The 23,816-nt window shown below is 37.2% G+C and overlaps 2 protein-coding genes across 8 annotated transcripts; one reads left to right on the top strand and one right to left on the bottom strand.

Moving 5' to 3' along the window:
• Positions 1-15: 15 nt before the first annotated feature.
• Positions 16-4,745, bottom strand: LOC311304809 (ectonucleotide pyrophosphatase/phosphodiesterase family member 7). Its single transcript, XM_084432069.1, has 5 exons — positions 4,496-4,745; positions 3,364-3,509; positions 2,081-2,707; positions 305-536; positions 16-152 (listed from the first exon to the last, which is right to left on the bottom strand). Exons 1-5 carry the CDS (start codon positions 4,734-4,736, stop codon positions 79-81), a joined length of 1,320 nt encoding a protein of 439 aa, XP_084288195.1. The 5' UTR covers positions 4,737-4,745; the 3' UTR covers positions 16-78.
• A 491-nt stretch (positions 4,746-5,236) lies between these two features.
• exoc1 (exocyst complex component 1) lies at positions 5,237-23,419 on the top strand. Of its 7 annotated transcripts, none has more exons than XM_084432546.1 (20): positions 5,237-5,402; positions 6,023-6,154; positions 6,262-6,392; positions 7,091-7,250; positions 7,535-7,552; positions 8,006-8,193; positions 8,412-8,639; positions 9,181-9,313; positions 9,406-9,515; positions 11,278-11,427; positions 13,816-13,924; positions 16,675-16,719; positions 17,223-17,386; positions 18,219-18,320; positions 20,841-20,914; positions 21,040-21,268; positions 21,364-21,547; positions 22,207-22,406; positions 22,596-22,790; positions 22,914-23,419. In XM_084432546.1, the coding sequence occupies exons 2-20, from the start codon at positions 6,031-6,033 to the stop codon at positions 23,064-23,066; spliced, it is 2,697 nt and encodes an 898-aa protein (XP_084288672.1). In that variant the 5' UTR covers positions 5,237-5,402; positions 6,023-6,030; the 3' UTR covers positions 23,067-23,419. The 7 variants fall into 7 exon arrangements, with proteins under 7 accessions (XP_084288672.1, XP_084288674.1, XP_084288673.1 ...); XM_084432545.1 differs by having other exon boundaries at positions 5,263-5,411; XM_084432548.1 differs by lacking the exon at positions 7,535-7,552.
• The last annotated feature ends 397 nt before the right edge of the window (positions 23,420-23,816 follow it).

The following is a 23,816-nucleotide window of genomic DNA, read 5'->3' as shown; positions in this document are numbered from 1 at the left end:
AATAGTCATTTAGGTGATTACACTGTTTAAATGCATTCAGCGTTTGGTTGCTATACACAAGTAGTTTGGTAAATCTCTTCAAATGAAGGTTAAAATAATTATCATTAGTATCAGAGGAGTAAAGGACACCTGGATTTTCCCACTGCTACCACCTGCAAATAAGAATGGCATTAATTGGTTACTAAACATTTCTGAAATTTCATAAAAACAAAATGGTTCAAATAATTTGTTAGACTGACAGAAAAAGCCATTTTGAATGAAACCCTCTTCTGAGAGTCAAATCAAATGTGAATCAAATGCTTACCAACATCAGAGTTATCCACTATCATGCCTTTGGTGTCACTGAGACTTCCATTGTTTGCTTCTGGAACTACACCCAAAAGCTTACACATCAACGGATAGATGCTGACACTGTCAAAAGGCTCAGCCAAGAAATCATTCCTAAAGTCTGGTCCAAAGGCTCGAAAGATCATTTTCATATCCATTTCCTCATTACTGAATCCATGATCCCCTTTGTTGATATGCAAAAGGATCCTCTGCACAAACAGAAAACAGATTGTTAGAACTGAAAGCAGTATGATTAATTCAGGTAGGCTGTTTACATAAATTCACCATACCATGTAGTTTACGGAGGCAGATTTTTATTTATTTATTTTTAAAAAAAAAATTAATCTTAATTTTTTTCAGCAAGGATGAATTAATTTGATCAAAAGTGACAGTAGCAATTTATAACATTACAAAAGATTTCTATTTCAAATAAATGCTGTTCTTTTGAACTTTCTATTTATCAAAGAACAACAAAAATATTCAGCAGCACAACCCTTTTCAACATTGATAATAATAGATTATTCTTGAGCACCAAATCAGTATATTAGAGTGTTTTTTAACAAATAAATGCAGCTTTGGTGAGCATTAAGAAATGTATTTTTTAAAAACATAAAAAATTTGTGCTGAGTATATTTATTAATATTTATACGTTACTGATAAAGGATGAAAACTAGCTGAATAATGTGGAGCTGAATTGTACTAAACAATGGACCCTTTTCACAGACTGTGATGACAGGTTTCCACAGTTATCAACATCGCAAATCTAGTAAAGTTTTTCAATTTTTCATTTTTTAAAAGTCATATTTAACGCAATATATTGTGTTATATTACCATGTCAGTAAATTACCCCCCCCCCCAAAAAAAATGAATTAACACTGCTGCTGTCAGGGTTATGCTCTGTTTTCTTGTGTTTTGTGTAAGTTTCCTTTGTTCCCGTTTTCCCGCCACTAGTTTGTTTCCATAGTTCCCATTGATTGTTTGATTATGTTCACCTGGTTCTCATTTAGTTTCCTTTGTTTGCCTTTGGTATTTATACACCCTGTGTCTGTTCTTATCATTTTATGGAGTTGTTCTGCTACCTGTGTTCTGAAGTGAGTTAAGTTGAATTAAAATGTATATGCTACGGCAATTAAATCTAGCTTTTATTTCCAGTGTTTCCAGTTACAAACACAATGGCAGAGGAGGTGATGGCAAATGCATTCAGTCTCTCTATTAGTGATGGGAAGTTCGGATCATTTTACTGACTCTCTTTGTTCGATCTCGTTCATCAAAATGAACTAATCTTTTTTCGAGTCATTTCGTTCATTTAAGGGGCTTTAAATGTTATACTTTTAACAGGCAAATTCCCCCAACACATCCACCTATGCAATCTTGATCATTTTCTGAATTAAGAAATCATTATAATGCAGTCAAAAATAATTTACAGGGAACATAAAAAATTACTTTAACTTCCGAGTCTTTCGTTCATTTGTCACGTGACAGATGCAATGAACGGATCGTTCATGAACGACTCATCACTACTCTCTATATTTTTCCCTCAGTTGTGGAAAGTCGTGGAAACTCTATAACAGATTTTTTTTCTTTTGAAACTGGAGCAAATGGAAATACAAGAATTAGATTTGCTGTCATCTCCCATTCACCGCAATAGAAGTGTACACAACTAGGACAAATTTTGCTTCTGAGAGCCCCAGAAATGTGAAAAGGGTCCTTTGGGTTAAATTATTTTTTTTAATTTATTTCCAAAGCCACTTACAGAGTTGATATTGAACCCCAGGTCTGCCAGAAGGACTATAGGTTGAATTCTCTCATGTTTGCGTATGTGAAAGTGTTCTGGAATCTCTTCTTTTTTATAGACCGTCAGATTGGGATGTGCGTTCTTCAGGGCATTATAAACTTCCTGTTCTTTGCCCTCTTTAGGTGTGATCATCCCAAACCCACCATAGTCAAGCAGGTCAAAGCGGGATAGATTGACAAAACTCATGTGATTGTTAAGTTTTATCTCATTAACCTCAGTGGCCTTTTTAATAGTGGTCATGCCATGGTCTGAGGTCAGGATGACGTTAAGATGATCAGTCAAACCGTTCTTGTGAATTGCCTCCCTGAGGTAGCCAATAGTGCGGTCGATCTGTTCAATGATCTTTTTTCTCTCTGGAGTTTCGGGGCCTTCAACATGACCCACATTGTCTGGTTCTCCATAGTAGAGAGTAACAAAGTCAAAGTCCTCTTTGGTGAACCATCCCATCACAGTGTCTATGTTCTGCCGCCAATCTGTCTCATTGTTATCAGGTTGACCATGATCTTCCACCAGGGAACGATCCACAGCTTTCCCACTGTAAGTTGCTCCTCCACCAGGATAGAAAAAAGATGCTGTTTTCAGACCCTTTGAAATATATAGGAGAAGTTACTGGGGAAGACCAGTACGGTATGTGTCAATTCATTTACAAAGGATGGATGATTTTACAGGACATATTTAAACTACTGGTCAAAAGTTTGGAATATTTTTATTTATTTATTTTAAATAATGGTTTTGAAAGGCCCAGTTTCACAAACAGGGCTTAGATTAAGCCAGGATTAGATCAATTAGGGCATGTCAGTGGCTTTTTATAAATGTGCCTTATAAAAAAACATTACTGGTGTGCATCTTGAGACAAAACAATGGCACTGCTATATTTTAAGATGTCTGTGCAAGTTGCTTTCATTTAAAACATCTCAAACATGCACTTTAGTCTGAGACTAGCTTAAGCTTTGTCTGTGAAAAATATTAAATTGAAGACAGTTCTTTTAAATTAAAATAATATTTCACAATACTAATGTTTTAACTGTATTTTGGATTTAATAAATGCAGCCCTGGTGAGCTTAAGAGACGTATTTCAAAAGCAATTAAAATATCTTAATAATTCTAACCCTTTGACTTGTGTGTGTATATATATATACAATTATTATTGTACATAATTATTATTATTATTAATACATTATTATTTTGTATTTCGTCCTTACAATCTGCTCACAAAAAGCTTGTCAGAGAAGCAAGTTCACCTGATTCTGGGCTGTTATCCACAAGGGCAAAGCACCATTATCCCACCATTCAGATTTTTTAAGCGTTGCCTTATGGGTAAGTCTCAACCCAGTTGTAACATTGAACATCAGGTTATGGACCACACCATGATCCTCCATCCATCTCCCTAAATTAAAAATTGAGAGACAATCATATTGTTATACCATGCTTTAAAGATATATAGTCAGTATTAATTGTCACTATACATAATGTTGCAAATTGTATTCAGTCATATCAACCAATCGGTCTCTGTGGTCAAATAGTGGATTCAAATGAACTAAGATTACTTGTGATCACAGTGTTCATGTAGACCCACATTTCTTTTCTTTTTTTAACACAATACTCATAATTTCAAGAACTGTAAATCTGCCATTGACAAGGTTTATGAACTTGGAACACTGCCTATGCAAATAACCTTGAAGTTGGAGCTCATGCTAACTTTGCACAGTGCCATTTAATGAGGTTGAGGTTATTGGCCAATTAAGTGTGCTCAGCAGGTATCAGTACACAGCTAAAGACTTTGAACATCATGATAATGCAGACTGGACAAGGATATGAACACTAACACAGTAAGATACGGTGGCACACAACACATCTAAGTGTGAATCAGAAGCATGAATATTTGCACTTACTTCTGCAAAATTATATTAAACAATATTCAATTTCATGAAATAGGCTATATAAAATTAATGTTCTTTAAAATGTACAGTATTAACATTTATGTTTTTAATTTAAAATGTATTCATATCATATCCATATATATATTTATATATATTTGATTGGTCAGAGAAGTTAATTTCATTTTGAGTCACTAAATAGCCAATATTTATACAAAATATTTATTTATTCATCTCAAGTTTGAGTTATTAATCAGTGACTATTTAGTGACTCAAAATGAAACTAATTTCTCTGACCAATAAAAACATATACAAGATGTTTAAACAACCGCTGATTTAAGTACGCATTACAAAACCTATACCAATTCAGTGTTTGGATGAATTGGGCCTTTGAACATGTCAGAGCATCTGTTCTGCTCTTTTTGTGGTATCCCTTCTGTAAAAGGTGTATTCTACACAAACATTAATTAGATATAAGCAGAATGTTGAGCCTTACCAGTAATAGTTGTAAAGTGTGATGGAGATGTCATGGTGATCGCTGGGGGATTGATGTACTTTGCCTTCACTCCCTCTTTAACAAGCTTGTCCAGATTTGGTGTGTCCACATCTTGGTCGTAATCCCACCTGAAACCATCAAAAGAGATCAGCAACAACTTATTATACGTCTTCCTCTCGGACAGGGGTTTACTGCTCACACAGAGAGACAAAGCCAACACCAGCAGAAGTTCTGACTTCATCTTGAGAGACTGTTGAGCAGAATGAAAATCAGCAAATGCTGATCTTGGTGTTATTACCAGGCATTATCAGGGGACTGATAAGAAAATCTATAGGTTATATTTTCTGTAGTTCTTAGTCAGTTTGTTGTTACTGAAATTATACTCTTCTTTCATACTTTCACTGAGTGAACAAATTATAGATCTTAAATTTGAAATGTTTTATAGCCTACTGTAAAGCAGAAAAGGTCTTGGTTTCATTTATTATTTCAATTATTATTACCCTTTTCCACAGTTTGCATTTTAACCTTAAGAGATAAGGTTGGAGCTCATAAATTAAGGATGGAGCTCATAAACTGTTAAGGATGATTAGAGATCTATATTGTTGATCATCAGTTCATATCATCTTTATATAAAGAACTACAGAATGAAAATAATTGTCAACATAAATCACAGAATCTACGTTGGTTTGTTCCATTATAATGATAATGCGCATAAGGGACTTTTATTGTAGAAATACTACCGGAAGTAGGAAGTTCATGTTTTTCTCACTCATTACAGTTTTCCTGTTCACACTGCTTTCAGGGCTGGGTCCCTGACAGCTGATGTGATATTCAGGAAAAAAGCTTTAATTTTAAACTAATACAAGTCAAAGCGCTAAAGAAAGCATTTTCGCCACTCCATTTGGATGTAAGTAAGGTAAGATTCGACTTGTAGTCGCAGTTTATTAGCTTCTCAAAAAGGCCCCTGCGGTGTTTATTGTGTCAGCTGACCTTTTTATATAAAACAACTGTTATTATGATAATTAAGACAGATTAAATAAAACACCACGAACTATGCCTTTAAAAAAGTAAAGTGGCGGTATAGTGATACGTAAGTTATGGTGAAACGTAATATTCTAATGTTTATCATAGTAAGTTACAATAATTACCATATTCATATGCTGTGGTATTTACATGGAAACCATGGTACTTTCTAGTACATCTTTGTGAATAATGGTCAAGTTACCTACATGAATAAAATTAAATTTGTATGAATGTGATATTTTTATTTTAGAAAACACTTTTTACCTGCAATGTTACTTAGTATGTAACGTTACTAATACATTTGCAGTATTATTGCACACTTACAGCTAACAGATGAGTGACATTTTTTTTAAATATGTTGCATGTGAAATAATACACTTTTGAAAGACCATCAGTATAGTAAGTATAGCATCAACCAGCAGAAGGCCCATATGCGTATGTACATATGTTTAGTGGAAGTATTGTTTGCTGATTCCCAAGACCCAATTGTGCTTTTAATTTCAGGAATAAACATGACTGCCATCAAGCACGCCCTTCAGAGGGATATTTTCACCCCCAATGACGAGCGTCTGCTGAGCATCGTCAATGTCTGCAAGGCGGGGAAAAAGAAGAAGAACTGTTTCCTATGTGCCACAGGTAGAACGACAGACACAGTCTGACCCCGCATATCCATGTCAGATCACATCAGTAAACGTTTATTTAATGATTATTTTACCTCTATCAATTCTGTTTATTATCCTTAGTGACCACAGAGCGTCCAGTGCAGGTGAAGGTGGTGAAAGTGAAGAAGTCAGATAAAGGAGATTTCTATAAGAGACAGATGGCCTGGGAACTACGGGACCTGACAGAGGTTGATGCCAAAGATGCCACTAAGGTCAGAGGTCATATGCAAAATGTTAGCAATATCAATTCAGACATGAAGTAAAGATCAGTAATACAATATCTATTAGTTAAATATTATATTAGATGCATGATATATCTGTACTGTCCAGGGCTGCGTTTTCCAAAAGCATTGTAAGCCTAAGTAAAGCATTGAGCTATTGCCACCAATGGTCTATGGTCATCTTAGCTAACAATGCTTTTGAGAAATGCAGCCCAGATTGGTTATTAGATGATACTGGATACAGTGTTTTAGTACTTTTACCATTTAAGTACTTCAATGTATATATTTTTTTTTTTTTTTCATCTAATATTTCTATTTAATTTTATTTCAGCTTGATTTAAAATGAACGAAAAACACTGATTGGATATAATTTTGTTTTAAATAATTTAATTTAAACTTTAGATTACCCTTGCCATCACCTAATGCTCACTTAAAGTTAATCTTTAAAAACACTAATCATTTAAATCTCAAAGTGAATATACATTTTTCATACTGTACATTTTAATGTTGTGATGCCTAAATTTTTTCTTGTAGCACTTAAAGTGTTTTATATTTCAATTATTTATACAAATGTAGTTAATATGGTTATTGGCCATAACATATTAGACAAAATAATTATCGATTTGGTATTGACCTGAATTTACTGAGAAAATCTTTTAATTTTCAATGGAATTTCTTCCATTCTTCAGGAGAATCCAGAGTTTGACCTCCATTTTGAGAAGGTTTATCGGTGGGTGGCGAGCAGCACTGCAGAGAAGAATTCATTCATCTCGTGTATCTGGAAACTGAACCAGCGCTACCTTCGCAAGAAAGTGGAGTTTGTAAACGTCAGTCCTCAGCTGCTGGAAGGTATGGCTCACTACTGCTCCTGGTGGTGTGGGGGAGTAATAGCATGTTGTTAAACTACCAGTGTGTTTCTAATATGTAATTGCCTTAGCCCTTTGATAGAAACAATTCTTAAAGCTTATACATAGAACTATTACATTTGCAGTGGTAGGAACTCAAACCTGCAGCTAGTGTTCTCTCTCTTTCACTTTTTCTGAGCTCTTTGGGTTTCTGCAATGTCTATTTGATTGCCCCTTAATGCTTTAACCTGATCTGTGCTATTCTCTTTAAATCTCTCACTTGGCCAGAGCTTCCTAAAGCTGAAGGTTTGTACGCTGTTTTTTCTTCCATTTTCCATCATCCTCCATTTCCCTTCTCCAGTTCCCCTCATTAATGGTCATTCTTTCCTTCCATTAATTAATTTGTTAAACCACATCAGGGAACATTTGCACAATGCTCACTCTCTAGATTTGTTTGTGTGCATGTGTTTATTTTAATGAGTGTTACTTACATTATATTTATGGAGTAGTTTAGTTCATATACTCACATGCATACATACTGTTCAAAAGCTTGGGATCGGTACGATTTTAGAAATGTTTTTTACAGTTCACTTTTGATGAATTTCTTATAATTTAATTATAAGATTAGAAGATCATTTCTTTTAAAAACAAACAAACAATGTACTGACCATAAACTTTTAAACGGTAGTATATGACATAAAATTTGAGGTCTATATGAGTACTATTGTAATGCTCACGGTCTCATTCCTTTCCCCCCAGAGTCGGTCCCGAGCGGAGAGAGTCAGAGTGTTGCCGGGGGAGATGAGGATGCTCTGGACGATTACCAGGAGCTGAACGCCCGTGAGGAGCAGGACATTGAGGGCATGATGGAGGTCTGCGAGTACGCCATTTCCAACGCAGAGGCCTTTGCTGAGAAACTGTCCCGTGAGCTTCAGGTCCTAGATGGGGTGAGTATGTTAAAGCGTTTCAAACTGACAATAGAAGTAGTTAATTGGGATTTTTTATTATAACCTATATCTATATTGAGCGTGCAATAATTATCTAAATGTTGAGGTAAATGTTCTTAAAGTTTGTCTGATTAGGGAATAGTGGATAGTCCCATATCAGAAATGAAACTGGGTTTATTTTTGGTGTCGTGAATGATAATTTCTTCTTTTCTCCTCAGGCTAACATCCAGTCCATCATGGCCTCTGAGAAGCAGGTGAACATCCTGATGCAGCTGCTGGATCAGGCTCTGTCAGAGGTGGATAACATCGAGGGCAAGTTGCTCAGTTACGAGGAGATGCTGCAGAGCGTGAAGGAGCAGATGGACCAGATCTCCCAGAGCAACCGTCTCATTCAGATTAGCAACACCAACAACGGCAAACTACTGGATGAGATCCAGTTCCTCGTGGTACGTTATAGACAGAGCACAGACGGAGCAAAAACAGAGCATTCGAATTTTAGGCGTGTGTCAGGCAGCCTTGTCAGTGGTGCTCGAGATGCGACGATGATGTAAGAATCGTTGTTGCATTTTAATGTTTTTGTTAGCCTATCCAGTTTGACTAATTTAAAACATTCAAAACATTGCAGAAATAGAAAAGCTCAATGTGGAGAATATCTAGGTTATGAAACCGCAACCAAGCCGTTCACACAGAACACGTTTTCTGCGCTGCTTTTCCATTGTACTCTAGATGGACACCTTTGACCGTTGCACTTGTGTCTCGCAAAAGAGAGCTGCATGCCACATATTTTATATAAGCTTCTGTGTGTTTATTAACTTATTTATTTATTTATTTAAAATGCCATGGTAAGCAAAGTTCTAGATGTAGAGTGCTTCTGTACTGCTTATGTTTTAATATCAAAACAAAACTCCAATAAAAGATTATTGGTATGATTAGAATTTATGTCTATTATTATCGCTTTAACTTTTTTGTCTTTTTTTATCGTGGTAGAACTACATGGATCTATCAAAAGGGCACATCAAGGCTTTGCAAGAAGGAGATTTGTCTTCTCCTAAGGGTATCGAGGCCTGCATCAACGCTTCTGAGGCTCTGTCCCAGTGCATGAATGTAGCGCTCAAACCAGGTACCGCTCTCATACCGTACATCACTGGTTTTGCGATAACAGCACTTTCAGGTGTGCGTGAGCAGTATTGCTAATGTTTGCATGATGTTCAGGTCACGATAAGCTGATGGCAGTCAAGCAGCAGCAGCATCTGTTTTCTGAGCTCAGAGATGCTTTTGCCCGCCGTCTCACCAACCACCTCAACAACGTGTTTGTGCACCAGGTAACATTATTACACACGTAGTACCCAGGTAAAGTACATGCACATCTTAAATGTATGGCAATGTGTGTCATTGCTGAGGAGTTTTAGGCTTCCTTTCCTTTTCCTATGAGCTTTTATCTACCTCTGTCTGTGATTTGATTCTTTCTCCTGTGTTCCTTGTTTGGCCACCAGTCGTGTCTCTCTATATCACTTTACTACACTGTGCTTTCTGTTCCTCTGTCAGTTCAACCACTTCAGTCACTTCAAAATGACCATCCCTCAGTTCTATAGGTCGTCCTGTCTGTCACTCCCTGTGAGTACGCCCACTCCAGCATCCTGTTTGACCCGCCCACTCTAACAGTCACGCAACTCCTCTTTCTTAGACCTAACTGTCTCATCAATGCTTCTCTCTCCATGGAAACATTTCATTTAAGCATGTTCATGGTGATGTAATCCAGACGTTCTCATCTTAGGCTTCTAAGATGATCTCCCCATAAACCTCTCAGCCAACATCATACTTGTGTTAGTAGTTGTTGATTTTGCCCCCTGAAGATGTGAAGGGGTCTTCATTGCCTTGTTTTGCTCACTCTCCGATGGAATTATGGGATGCTCGAGAGAAGATATGGCCTGGTCAGCATGCAGTTCCTGTAGTGTTTGCCTTTATGATGTGGATGTTTTATAGATGCATTGAGAAGGAACTGATTGACTGTGAGAATATTTTGTGGCAGTGACTGTCGGTTTTGTGGCAGTGTTCATGAATTTGTGACGCTTGGTGGTTGTTACCCAACTAATTACGGTTTGAACTCGTGTCACTGTAATATAACAGCAATCTTTTGTGTGGTAGTAGGGCTGGGTGTTTATACAGATTTCGATATTTGTTTTGACACCAATACACAAACTCTCGATTTGATTCCATCATGATGTCCATTTTCTCTAGGGAAGATATTCTCTCTCTTCTGCTGCTGTGTTTTAGACTGATTCAACAAGTAACTTGTATTTTTTAACTATTTATTAAAAGAACTGATACTTTTTTTAATAGGCCAACTCTGGTTGTACAGTATGTTTTTAATTAAGTGAAAAGAACCAGTTCATAAGATTCATTTGTTCATAAATTAAACTGGTCACTCTCTTATGTTTTTGATCCACTAAAAAGTAACTGGTTCCTTCAGGACTTTTTTTTCTTTTTCTCATGAGTTGAATTTGAGGACGGCTCAAATTATTTTACCATTCATTTTCTGTAAACAAGTCATTTATTAAATCACATTCAATACAGACTGCGAATGTATGTTCACAAATCAGATTTTTAAAATATGTTTTTTACACAGCCACTGAAAATAGTCATAGAGCAAACAATGAATGTTGGGACTTATTGAATTTATAATGAAATTGTTCAAATCAAGATGTATGTTTTAATGTATAAGCATTATATGTTGCATTATATGTTTTGTTATGACCCTGATAAACTCCATTATCATTTGTGACCACTGACACAGTACCCTTAACATCAGTTACAGTAACCATTAAAATGCTATCATAATATAATATTGCTGCAATGTCTTATCCTCATGTCCATGGCAGTGTCAGCAGATTTTTTAAAATATGTTTTCAAACATGGGACTTCGATATTGAAATTGGTCAAATAAAGATCACGATTAATCAGAAAATCTGTATTTTTACCCAGCCCTGAGTGGGAGTGAGAGTTTGTGTGTCTTCCTTAATATTAACTTGCTTGTGTTAAGTGTTTCTACTCACTGATTCTGTCTGTGTGTTTGTGTGTGTGTAGGGCCACGATCAGAGCTCCACACTGTCCCAGCACACAGCTGACCTGACACTACCTAAACACAGCCCTTTGCACAGAGACCTGCTCAGATATGCCAAACTGATGGAGTGGCTGAAGAACACCCAGAGAGAGAAATATGAGGGCCTCTCCAGGGTGAGTGTTTATCACTTCCATCACTGCCGTGATTATCATGACTGATATCAGGCAACGTTGAGGTTTGGAAGCATTCTGTCACGTTTATACAAATTGTTCCGTCTTGATAGCCATTAAAGTGTATGGAAACACTAATCGGTGAAGCATGTGGCAAAAGTCAAGGACAAAAACATTATTAAATCCTATAACATTCGTACTTTTCGTAGCACTACAGATTATTACCATTACAGCATCACAATAATATTTTCATAAGTCATAGTAAATTGCTATTTGTGACCAGTTTTACTGACATACACTGTAATGTGTTGTATTTCAGAGTGAAACGGGTTATTCAGTGAGAAAAATGTTGGATGGAACTTTATTTTATTCATTGTGAATTTATTTAGATGGTGAAAAAGTATGTTACATATACTGTATATCAGAATTAATGTGAAAATGCTAAAACAATGTCTCAATAGCTGTTTGGCCAACTTAAGTTAACAATATCCAATAGTATGCACAGCCTAAGTGACATCAGCAGAGCAGGAAGGTTGTTTTTAGAGGTTGAAAATTACAAAAATATCTCTCTCAAATAACATGCACGGTCGAATCATTCACTTGATGAATATGAATTTTAATTCTTTTTTTCCTCAGAGTGTTTTTATTGGACATCTTATCAAACATAAGATAGACTTTACAATACATTTTCTTTTTATGTTAACCAACCCACCCAAGAACAATCCCCACCTGTTGCACCAATACACATATTCATTTGAGAAAAACAAAAACAATCATCAACATGTTTTAAAGAAGAGAGCACAAGTACGTACAGTATATTACTCCTCTGAAATTGAGATTAGAGAGGGATCCACCTTCCTAATTTGGTCCAGAACCGGTTGCCAGATATCAAAAAATTTATAGGCACAGCCTGCTGTAGCATATCTTATTTTTTCCATGGTCAGATTGTATAAAAGATCAATGAGCCACATTTTAAAAGTTGGAGGAGACTTATCTTTCCATTTAAACAGTATCTGCCGTCGAGCTAAAAGAGTGGAAAATGCTATGAGGCTCTTGTTGTTTTGATTTAAGTGAAGATGCTGCGGTACAGTGCCAAATACAGAGATCATGGCATCAGGCTCTATGACTGTCCCCAATGTATCGGAAATAAATTTAAATATAGACTTCCAGTAATCTTCAAGTTTTTGACAGAACCAAAACATGTGAGACAGAGTGCCTGGTTCGGCTTCACATCTATCACAGTGAGGATCTATGTCTGATTTAAATTTTGCCAGTTTTACTTTAGACCAATGCAATCTATGAACAACTTTAAATTGGATCACTCGATGTCTGACATATTGAAGATGAGTGAATGTTTTTCAATACAAATTCCCATACATCCTCAGAGATTCCTATAGCCAGTTCCTCTTCCCACAATCTTTTCACATGAGCTAGAGGTCCCATATTATGAGTATTCATTGCACTATAGATTTTACCAATGGCCCCCTTAGAGTATGGATTCACTTTTAGAACAGTCTCAAGAAGTGTCTCAGGTGGTAATGAGGGAAAGTGACTAACAGATGATGCTACAAAACTGCATGAATTTTAATTCTAAATTAAAATAGAATCCCTTAATCATAATTGGGACTTTAATAAGTTAATAAGACACTCAGTGCCATTACTGATGTATGTTTTACTGTAAAATAATTATATGTTTAAAACAATTACATCACCAACAGTAATCTAAGGTAAAGAGAGAAAAAAAACCCTGATAAAGTCTATTATCATTTATTAACGTTGCCTTAATAAACTCTTTTGGAGCAGTAATTTTCAGTGTGCGGACTTCACACTTCTTTATTTTGTCTATTATCATTTATGACCATCAGTTACAGTAAAATTAAAATGCCATCATAATAACACAATGTCTTATCCCGATGTCCTCTGAGAGACGGTGGTTTTCCTTTTGAAATGGCAGCATAAGTGGAGGAAAAAAGCAGTTATATTTAATTTCAGTTCTGCTCAGACTTAATAGTACTGTTAATGTAATTGTACAGACGTTAAACCCAATAAACTCAAGGGCAAAGCCATATTTAAGGGTTTAGTTGGAGTGATTATTCTTTTTCTGATCATCACTCAGTTCCAAATTGATTCCCAAATGTTTTAGATGCATTTGTCTGTACCCTCTATTATTAATCTTTAAAATCCAAATGAGATAACAGACGTGGCCTGGATGTTGCTGTGTGTACTCTAACAGATTGGGATTTGTGTCCAGTTCATCATTTGTTCCCTCTGTCTCTCTCCTCATTATTTCCTATGTTCTTTATACCGTCTTCTAAATGAGAAAAATGCTGAGAAATAAAAAAAAAATTGGAATTTGATCAAATTCCTGATCCTCCCTTATGTTTTTTACAGACTTACGTGGATTACATGACTCGACTGTATGAGCGGGAAATTAAGGACTTCTTTGAAGTTGCAAAGATCAAAATGGCGGGCACTAGTAAGGATGGGAAAGGAAAATTTGGTAAGACCACAATAAAAACAAATTCTTTTGTTTGTTTATCAAGAAACTCTTGGAATGGGATTTTTGTCCATGCTATATCTATAGTCAGTGTGCGTCTTGTGTTTGCTATGTTGTGTGTTTGTCATAGTGTGTGTGCTTTTTGTAATCTACTTGTGTTTTTTCTTTCATTTTACACCACATGACAAACACACAGTTTAGAGTTGAATTTAAACTATCCGACTTAATTCTCTAGTGAAATCATTGAGCTGTCAGTCATCGCTTGTCTCTGATATGATGGTGTTACGTCACGTTTTGCATAGTAATGTCCTGACATGTGCTGCATGGCCCACAGTGTGTGTACTGTTACACATGCCAGTATGCCATTACATGTGTACTAGAGGCATGACACTCACATTGTTTTGTGGGGAAAAAAACTGAATACATGAGATCCCAGGATGTTTAGAACTGCATTTCACTGAATACTTCAAAACAGAATAAAGAGGGACTTATTTAGTATTTACACTACTGTGCACTACTGTGCAAAAACATTTTTTTTTTCAAAGCAGTCGCTTATGCTCACCAAGGCTGCATTTATTTGATCAAAAATACAGTGAAATATTATTACAATTTAAAGTAACTGTTTTTCTATGTTAATATGTTTTAAAATAATTGATTCCTGTGATGGTGAAGCTGAATTTTCAGCATCATTACTCCAGTCTTCAGTGTCACACGATCCTTCAGAAATCATTCTGATATGCAGATTTGCAGCTCAAGAAACATTTCTTCTCAATATCGACAACGGAAACCATGATACATTTTTTTTTCTTTGATAAATATACATTTTGAAAGAACGGCATTTATTTGAAATAAAATGTTGTGTAACCTTATAAATGTCTTTACTGTCACTTTAAAAATATATATATATATTGACCCCAAAATTTTGAACTCAAGTGTTTTAGGACAAATGTTACTTTTTTATTCAGTATTTAGATATATTAAAGATGTATAGAAAGGGTATAATTATATTATATATCTTTTTTGTGAACTAGGGATGGGCATTTTGGTTTTTTTTCCACACGATAAGCGTCACATTAAAGGGATAGTTCACCCAAAAATGAAAATTAGCCCATGATTTAGTCACCCTGAAGCCATCCTAGGTGTATATACAATCAGACTTATATTAAAAAATGCCCTGGCTCTTCCAAGCTTTATAATGAGGGTGAATAGGTGTATGTCTTTGGAAGTCCTTTAAAGTGCATCTATTCATTATTAAAGTGCTCCACGCATTTCTGGGGGTTAATAAAGGCCTTCTGAAGTGAAGCGATGCGTTCGTGTAAGCAAAATATCTATATTGAAAACTACACCTAGGACGGCTTCCAGGGTGAGTAAATCATGGGCTCATTTTTGGGTGAACTATCCCTTTAAGACATTGTGTAAAGTTAAAAATACCGTTCCATTCTGTTGTGCTCCATATAACTGTTTTTGAATTTAAAAAAGCCCTCTTGTGTGAAAGACCATGGTGCAAATCTGTCTGATGATTCAGACCACAATGCTATATTAAACCAAATTAATATATTAGGCCCTTTTTTAGCATGTTTGCATATAATTATAACTATCATATACGTAAAATGTATTGAAGTCTTTCATAGTTGATCACTGCTGTCATTTCCGAGTGCTCAGTTACTCATGCCCACCCCTATTGGGCATATCCCTATTTTCCCTGCTCATGATGGGAAACTTCCAGGTGTAAATAAGATAGGGTGACCATATTTTAGTTTTCAGAAAAGAGGACGGGGGTGTGGTTGATGGGCGGGGGCGTGGTTTGGGGAGGTGTGGTTAAGGGGTGGGGGCGTGGTTTGGGGAGGTGTGGTTAAGGGGTGGGGGCGTGGTTGGGGGGTGAATGCATCAAAAAATACTTGACAAATGCATTCACAACCTTGCAACTGTTATTGTCCTGTAATACATAAAGTAATGCATCCTTTCCATTCAATGTTTGGCCCGCAACAATAGAATACTATTAAAAAAAAAATAATAATTCTAAACACTATTTCTTTTCATGGCCATAGGTTAAAAATCTACTACTAAAATCCTCCTGATGTTCTCTTGTAGCCTATACTTTCTTTATGTGGGCTTCTAAAATTCTGTGAATGTAAAGTCCGCCTACTTTGATTTGATTGGTCATTTCAAATATTCTGACATTAACGAGCAGTGACAGACCAATGAGGCTGAGATGAACACACACACACACACACACACACACACAGGCCTCTGTATTCTGACGTGCTCTCTGCTTGCCGCTGCGGATTGAGGAACGCGCTGATTATAACAAGACGGGGCGAAGCCAAAGCCGGTTTCATATGTTTTGTGTGCAAAGGCAAGCGTGTATTTAAAGTACACGCTTAATGGCCCAATGTAAAATAATGAAAACCAGGACATTTTCATCACTTTATAAAAAACAGCCAAGACGGCCAGGACAGGACGTGAAAACAGGACATGTCCTGGGAAAACAGGACGTTTGGTCACCCTAAAATAAGAAGTTCTTTCATTACCAGTCTCAGTCTCAGCTTTTTCCTCCACATGATGATAGAAAAGGAGCTTTTTGTTTCCAAATGGCCACTGAGCCCTAATTCTACTCAGCCTAAATTCAGCCACTGCAGTGCATGTCATATTTGAAAACTTTGACTTTTAACCCCTAACTCTGGCACCATGCTGCATGTTGTAAGCCTAACGTGTCTCTGTCTCTGATGCCTGCCTTTCTAACCGGCCTCCAGCCACGCTTCCGCGGAAAGAGAGTGCTCTCAAACAGGAGACGGAGAGTAAGTATCAGTGCCACATCCCATGCCTATCCCATAATGCCTTGCACCTTCTTAGTCAAAAGGCATATCTGCCACACAAACACAGTAAACCATTATCTTCAGTTTCAATGTTTCATGTGTATGCAAAACATATATTTACAATCTTTTCTAAGCTTGAGTTACACGCACCGTTTTATGGATTTCATCTTACCTTATTCACTTTTTTCTTGATCAAAACTAACCTCAAACTTGTCCAATGATATCAGATTTTAAAATGTTTAATGTTAATGCATCAGGGGTTAAAGGGAGTTTATTTTTTTTATCATGCAATAAATCCTCTATGATTTATATGAGATTATTGGTAGTTGGATTGCATGCATTGCATTGCATTCAGATCAACGTGCTCGCCAAGGTAAGTTTAATAACCCATATAGAAAAGTGAGTTGTATATGAAGTACATCTGGCTGGTATATTTAATATCCAGTTCATACTCTAATGGTTTCTCCTCTAATTGTCTCTCTCAGGCCTGCATGGGAGTTCTGGGAAGCTTACAGGCTCCACCTCAAGTCTGAATAAACTCGCTGTGAGCAGCTCCAACAGCAGGCGCTCTCAGTCGTCTTCTCTGCTTGATATGGGCAACATGTCCGCCTCTGACCTGGACGTAGCAGACAGAACCAGGTTTGATAAGGTACGACGCCACAAAGACTTGTGGATTGTACTGGCCCAATTTAAAGATGCTGATTGGTTCTGAATTTTCACTTCAAATGAAGATAAATACTGATATTTGTTGTGCAAAATATGTTTTAAATCTTACACTACCACAATGGCAAATATATAATTCCCTGATGACAAATAAACCTCAACCTAAATTAGACAAATCTAAAATTAGATGGGAACAAGATTTAGGCATTAGCGCAGATGGAGAAGCCTGGAGTGAACTATGCAAGGAAGGAATCTCATCTTATTTGAACTCTAGATATAGACTGACTCCATTTAATTTTCTTCACCAAGTTTATTTCGCTCCATCTAGACTCTGCATAAGTTCTCACCTCTAAATATTCTCACCTCTATGCTTTTAAATGTGGTATAGACGAGGGAACTTTTTTACGCTCCACATGGTCCTGCCCTTTAGTTTATGTGTTCTGGCAAACAAATTGCAGTATTATATGTTATACATGGATTCACCTTCCCAGTAGACCCAGATAAATGTTTATTGGGTAACTTCACCAATTTCAACCTCAAGCAAAGCCATGAGATAAAACGTATTCATTGCCAAGAAGTGTATTGCAATGAAGTGGAAATCAGATACTGTTTAATGGTGTTAATAATTGTATACCTTTAGAAGAGCTAAAGTCCAGTCCTTGTGTCTTTTTCTTTGTCTTGTATTGTCTGATGTATAACAGTACAAAGCAAAAATAAAAATATTCAACAACAAAAACTGTACCAACCCCAAACCTTTGACAGGTAGTGTACATATGTCCATTAAGGGTTTGTGGTCCTTTATGTGTGCTGTTTTCTAGATCTTTGAGCAGGTTTTGAGTGAGCTGGAGCCGCTGTGTCTGGCTGAACAGGACTTTATCAGCAAGTTCTTCAAGCTGCAACAAAATCCTACACTAGCTCAGGTGAGGATCAGACACTGTACTGGTTCAGATATGTGCGTGTATTGTATTTGTGTGTGATGGTGTTTTTAAAGGTGCAGTATGTAATATTGACTGCTAGCAGTTAAAATGGGTACTGCAGTCCAAATTAAAAATATTGGAGAGAGTTGTTTCCCCTACCCCCTCCTCCTCAGACTCAACCATAGACTGTAAAAAAGATGGATGGCTCTGCTTCCATCCACTGTAGAAAAATGAAGCCAAAATATCCCAGTAATGGTCCTTGCAGATTACGTCGTTCAGAGCCCGAGTCTGCTCAGTAGTGATCCTGAGGTGGAGCCGCGGCATCAAGGTCCCGCCCACACTCCCACACTCGCAGACTCATTCGATAGCACAGCTGTCAATCATGATGTTTCACCCCATTATAATAGCATCAAATAACTAACTAAAACCAAACTTATTGGGCAAGTGAACATTAGAACATACGTCTGCATGATGAGAACTACATAAAATGACAGAAACTATCTTTAGAAAAATATTATTTGGAGTGTAATTGGATTTTTTAGTTTGGCTGACGTCCCATTCGATTACATGGAGAGGGTGGGGTTTAAGACCTATACTGCAGCCAGCCACCAGGGGGCGATCAAAATGCTTTGGCATCGCTTTTCAGGACTTTTCACGCTTGGCACACTTGGGCTGAATCCGAAATCATCCCCTATACAGCCATTTGTAGTGGTGTCCGAAACCATAGTGAATGTTATCGAGTGCACTCGTTCTATCCCACAATGCACCGCAATAACGAAAGTACAACCGATGTACACTCAACGGCTGTCACTCCTTCAAGTGAACTGTATTAGTGGACTAATGTAGGGAATAGCGAATGAGGGTATAGGGGCGATTTCGGATTCACCCTTGGACTCAAGACACACGCGGGTTGCCAGATATGCAACAGGAACGAGCACAATTGACAATGGAAAGCGTTGGAACAAGCCTTACACTAAATGCATCTCGAATATTTATCCGCATTTTAATATGCCTCTTGTCATAGAAAAAAAAAAAAAAAAAAAAAAATAGAGCTTTTTAGGTGGATGCTGAGGTCAGGTAGAACCTGGGGTCTCTGAACCTGTTTGTTTGCTGGTTTCCATGACTGCAATAAGCTGTGTTTTCTGCTGGCAACCCGGGGTGTGGAAACCATAGACTGTAAAAAAATATGGACGTAGTGTCCGTGACGTCACCCGTAGGTTTCTGAAGACCGTTTTTGAAGCCTAAAGTGGGCGTGGCCGACCGTCGCCATCTTGGCAGCGCGTCACTCCCGGATTGATTTATTTTTACAGTCAGGCAATGAGCTGAGGTAACATGACGGCTAACAGACAGCAGACAAACGGCTAATGATGACTAATGACCACAGCAGCGGGAATCCACCTGTCACTCAAAAGTGGACACCCTTAATTATGCAGAAATTTTAAGGCTTAATATAATTTAAACGGATGAGTTATAAAAAAAATTCACCCCCCTCACAGTTGTCATGAAGGGCACAATTAGCTGTATCGACACAGAAACAGAAACAGGTATTTGAACTTAGCATGTTACCTTAATCTCTGCTAATATATTATGGTATTTTTATGCTTTAGTACAGTCAAAAATTACATACAGCACCTTTAAAGGGGACATATCATAAAAATCGGACTTTTTCCGTGTTTAAGTGCTATAATTGGGTCCCCGGTGCATCTACCAACACAGAAAACGTGAAAAGTGACAACCCAGTAACTTTGTTTTGGTAAGACTTTCTCTGCAAGCATAAATAAGCCGATCAGATTTCGTTTTTTTTTTAAAATAATATTACGGCCCCTTAATCTGCACGTTTCCACCCACGGCACCGCCATTTGGTTTTCGCAAGCGACAACAGTGTAACTAGTTCTAACACAATGGCAAAAGTTTTTGCAAAGCATGCAAACTGTTCTGTCGTTGGCTGCACAGATGAGCACATAACACTATTTAAAGTCCCAGACTCCGATGAGACAAAAGAGCAGTCTTATTAGATAAGTTATTAATTAGCAGATTAATTTTATTTTCAAAGGAAATCCCCCAGAAACAGATGAATCAATGTAACTCCACAAAAACTACATAAATGTATCCACTAACCATTCAGGAACGTCCAGGTGCGTCTAAAAGTTGCAACCTCTTCCTGAGTCTCTCTGTAAGGCTGCACTCCGCTATTGGTTATTTCTGAGATTTTAGATGAGTGAGATTATTTGAGTGTTTTGTTATTTTAATCGAAGCTCGTGTAAAGGATCGGCAGTCTTCTGAATGTGGGCGGGGAGCAGCAGCTCATTTGCATTTAAAGGGACACACACACAAAAACTGAGCGTTTTTGCTCACACCCAAAAAGGGGCAAATTTGACAAGCTATAATAAATGATCTGGGGGGTATTTTGAGCTGAAATTTCATAGACACATTCTGGGGACACCATAGATTTATATTACATCTTGTGAAAAGGGGCATAATATCATTATATCACCTTTAATGATGTTCTAAATGCCTCATTAGGCAGAGAATGTGGATGACGCCGATGGAACAGTGCACTCCAGACCCACCAGTGAACATAGATATTCAATATCTGAGTGAGTCACAGTTCTCTTGAGCTCTTAGTTCATTAATTTCTTTCTGTCAGTCATCCATTTAACAGTCAAATCAGTTTTTAAGCAGATTAAATTAAAAAATGATCGTACATCCATTTCTCTTGCAGTAAGGACATGGTTCGGATGATGATGAATAAGATCTTTCAGAGCATCGAGACGGAGCTGAATAGTCTGATAGCATTAGGTGATAAGATAGACAGCTTCAACTCTCTCTACATGCTGGTGAAGATGAGTCACCACGTCTGGACAGCCGAAAATGTCGATCCCGCCTCATATCTCAGCACAACACTGGGCAATGTGCTGGTCACTGTCAAGAGAAACTTTGATAAATGCATCGTAAGTCGAGCTCATGATAAGCATCTTTTTATCTATGTATGTATTGATGTTGAGACAAGCATCTGAATCTTCTGATGTTTCTGTTGCTCTTTCAGTCAGGCCAGATTCGTCAGATGGAGGAAGTGAAGATTTCAAAGAAGAGTAAAGTGGGCATCCTGCCGTTTGTCACTGGCTTTGAGGAGTTTGCTAAGCTGGCTGAGGCTATTTTCCGAAACGCAGAGCGACGGGGTGATCTGGATAAAGCCTACATCAAACTCATCAGAGCCGTGTTCCATAACGGTGAGGGTCATGACCAACTTTCATACATTTATTAAATCTTGAATAGATGTGAGAATGCATGAGAAGCTCTAAATCACTTGAATTGCTAAGCTTCAGACATTTTTTGAAATCTAAAGAAAACATGATAACATGGGAAGTGAAGTATTGAGAACCAGTGTTATTTTAGTTTTTTTATGTAGTTTTATTTTTTTAATAATTTGTATTTTTGGTGTATTTTTTTTTTTGTCTGTAGCTATATTTTTTATATAGCTTTAAATGATTTAAATTTCTGTTTTAGTTCTAGAAATTTTAGTTCTTAAGCCTAAACTTATTTCAGTTAGTCACCAAGGCAAAATTTCTCATTTTCTTTTACGTTTTTTTAAGTTGAAGTTTTTCATCTAATATTTATTTATTATTTCAATTACCGGCAATGATTAATGATTAATAGTTTTAGCTTTAATTAACAATAACAAGACTTTTAAGAAACATTTAAGACTCAAGGGTGCTGGTCCATTAATTGAAAATGTGACTATTATTATTCTTCATGTACATCAGGAGCATAAACACATTTGAATTATGGGCGGCAAACCACTATACAGAATCAGTTTTAGATTTTTAATATTTGCGGTTCTGCTATATCGTTGTGTTTTCCACACTCTTGTCTGTTTGTGTATCCATAGTGGAGAAAGTGGCCAACGAAAGCCAGAAGACTCCACGTGATGTGGTGATGATGGAGAACTTCCACCATATCTTCTCAACTCTGTCCAGCCTCAAGATCTCCTGTCTGGAGGCAGAGAGAAAGGAGGCCAAGCAGAAATACACCGAACACCTGCAGTCCTACGTCATCAACTCACTGGGTCAACCGCTGGAGAAACTCAATGTGAGACAAATCTTTATGGAAACCTGAATTGAGCAGTTTTCCAGTACATCTGTGTAAATGAGGAATTAAAATGTGTTTGGATTATTCATGTAATTGGATTTTCCAGCCTTTGTTTATGCTGTCTTCATCTTTGCATTAGAGTGTAATAAGTGTCCTGGACCATGGTTAATTGTCTTCCCATCTTGGCAGCACTTCTTTGAGGGTGTAGAGGCTCGTGTTGCCCAGGGTGTGCGAGAAGAAGAAGTGAGCTACCAGCTGGCCTTCAATAAACAGGAATTGCGTAAGGTTATTAAAGAATACCCTGGCAAAGAGGTGAAAAAGGGCCTGGACAACCTCTACAGGAAGGTGGATAAGCACCTGTGTGAGGAGGAGAGTCTGTTACAGGTGAAAAAGAACAAGAGTCAAATAATGAAACACTAAATGGCTAAATTGAATATGGTTGCATTTATAATCTTTTGAGATTCTTGAGAATGTCAGTTTAAATGTGAACTTTGTTCTGTCCATTAGGTTGTTTGGCACTCCATGCAGGATGAGTTCATTCGGCAATACAAGCACTTTGAGGGCTTGATAAACCGCTGCTACCCGGGGTCTGGAATCACCATGGAGTTCACCATTCAAGACATGCTGGAGTACTTCTCCAGTATCGCTCAGTCCCACTAAAACAGGACGCTGAATCATAGCGAGAGAGAGGGAGAGAATGAGTGCGTAATTTGTACATACATTACAGTGCATTTAAGGGAACTAACACTGGAACCCTGTTTGTAACTTGAGATTCTGTTGTTACTGATTCCATGAGTTTTGTTGAAAACCAACAATTCTTCATATAGCTTTAGTTTAGTGAATCGCAAATGACTGAACTTTTTTTTATTATTACGCTCAACACTAAAAATGTGTGTGGCTGATCTTTCATGCACTTGAATGCTGATGAGTATCAAAACATTCTGTAAAGAAAATCACTAAATAAACGGCCTGAAGTCATATGAAAGTAAATAAAGCATACTTTTGAAAGTAAATTTTCTCTATTTCGTTATTTTTCCTTATTCTTGTAATTGATTGTTGATTATAAAGCAGATAGTTGTCTGTTCACTTCACGCCAAGTACAAAAACGATATTAGCATCCAGACCGACAGACCATGGCATACTGTTCTGTTGTCTGATTCTGATTGATGTTTCTAATGCTCATAAATCAACCTGAATCTTAAGTGATTCCAACAATGTTGTTCTTCTGTGTTGTTATTATCGACGTCATAGTTGTGGTGTGGACTGAGATCTGAGAGCTTTCTGTCCCTCCATTGACAGCTACCACTTTGTCGCTTGAAAAAGTTCACAAGGAGATCTTAAAACATCCGTAAATTGAGCGGTTTAGTTCACATTTTCTGAAGAGACACCATCGCTGTATATGATTGAATT

Source organism: Rutilus rutilus (assembly GCF_951802725.1).
Source record: "Rutilus rutilus genome assembly, chromosome: 15".
Taxonomy (NCBI): Eukaryota; Metazoa; Chordata; class Actinopteri; order Cypriniformes; family Leuciscidae; genus Rutilus; species Rutilus rutilus.
This window is presented reverse-complemented; position numbering and strand designations above follow the sequence as displayed.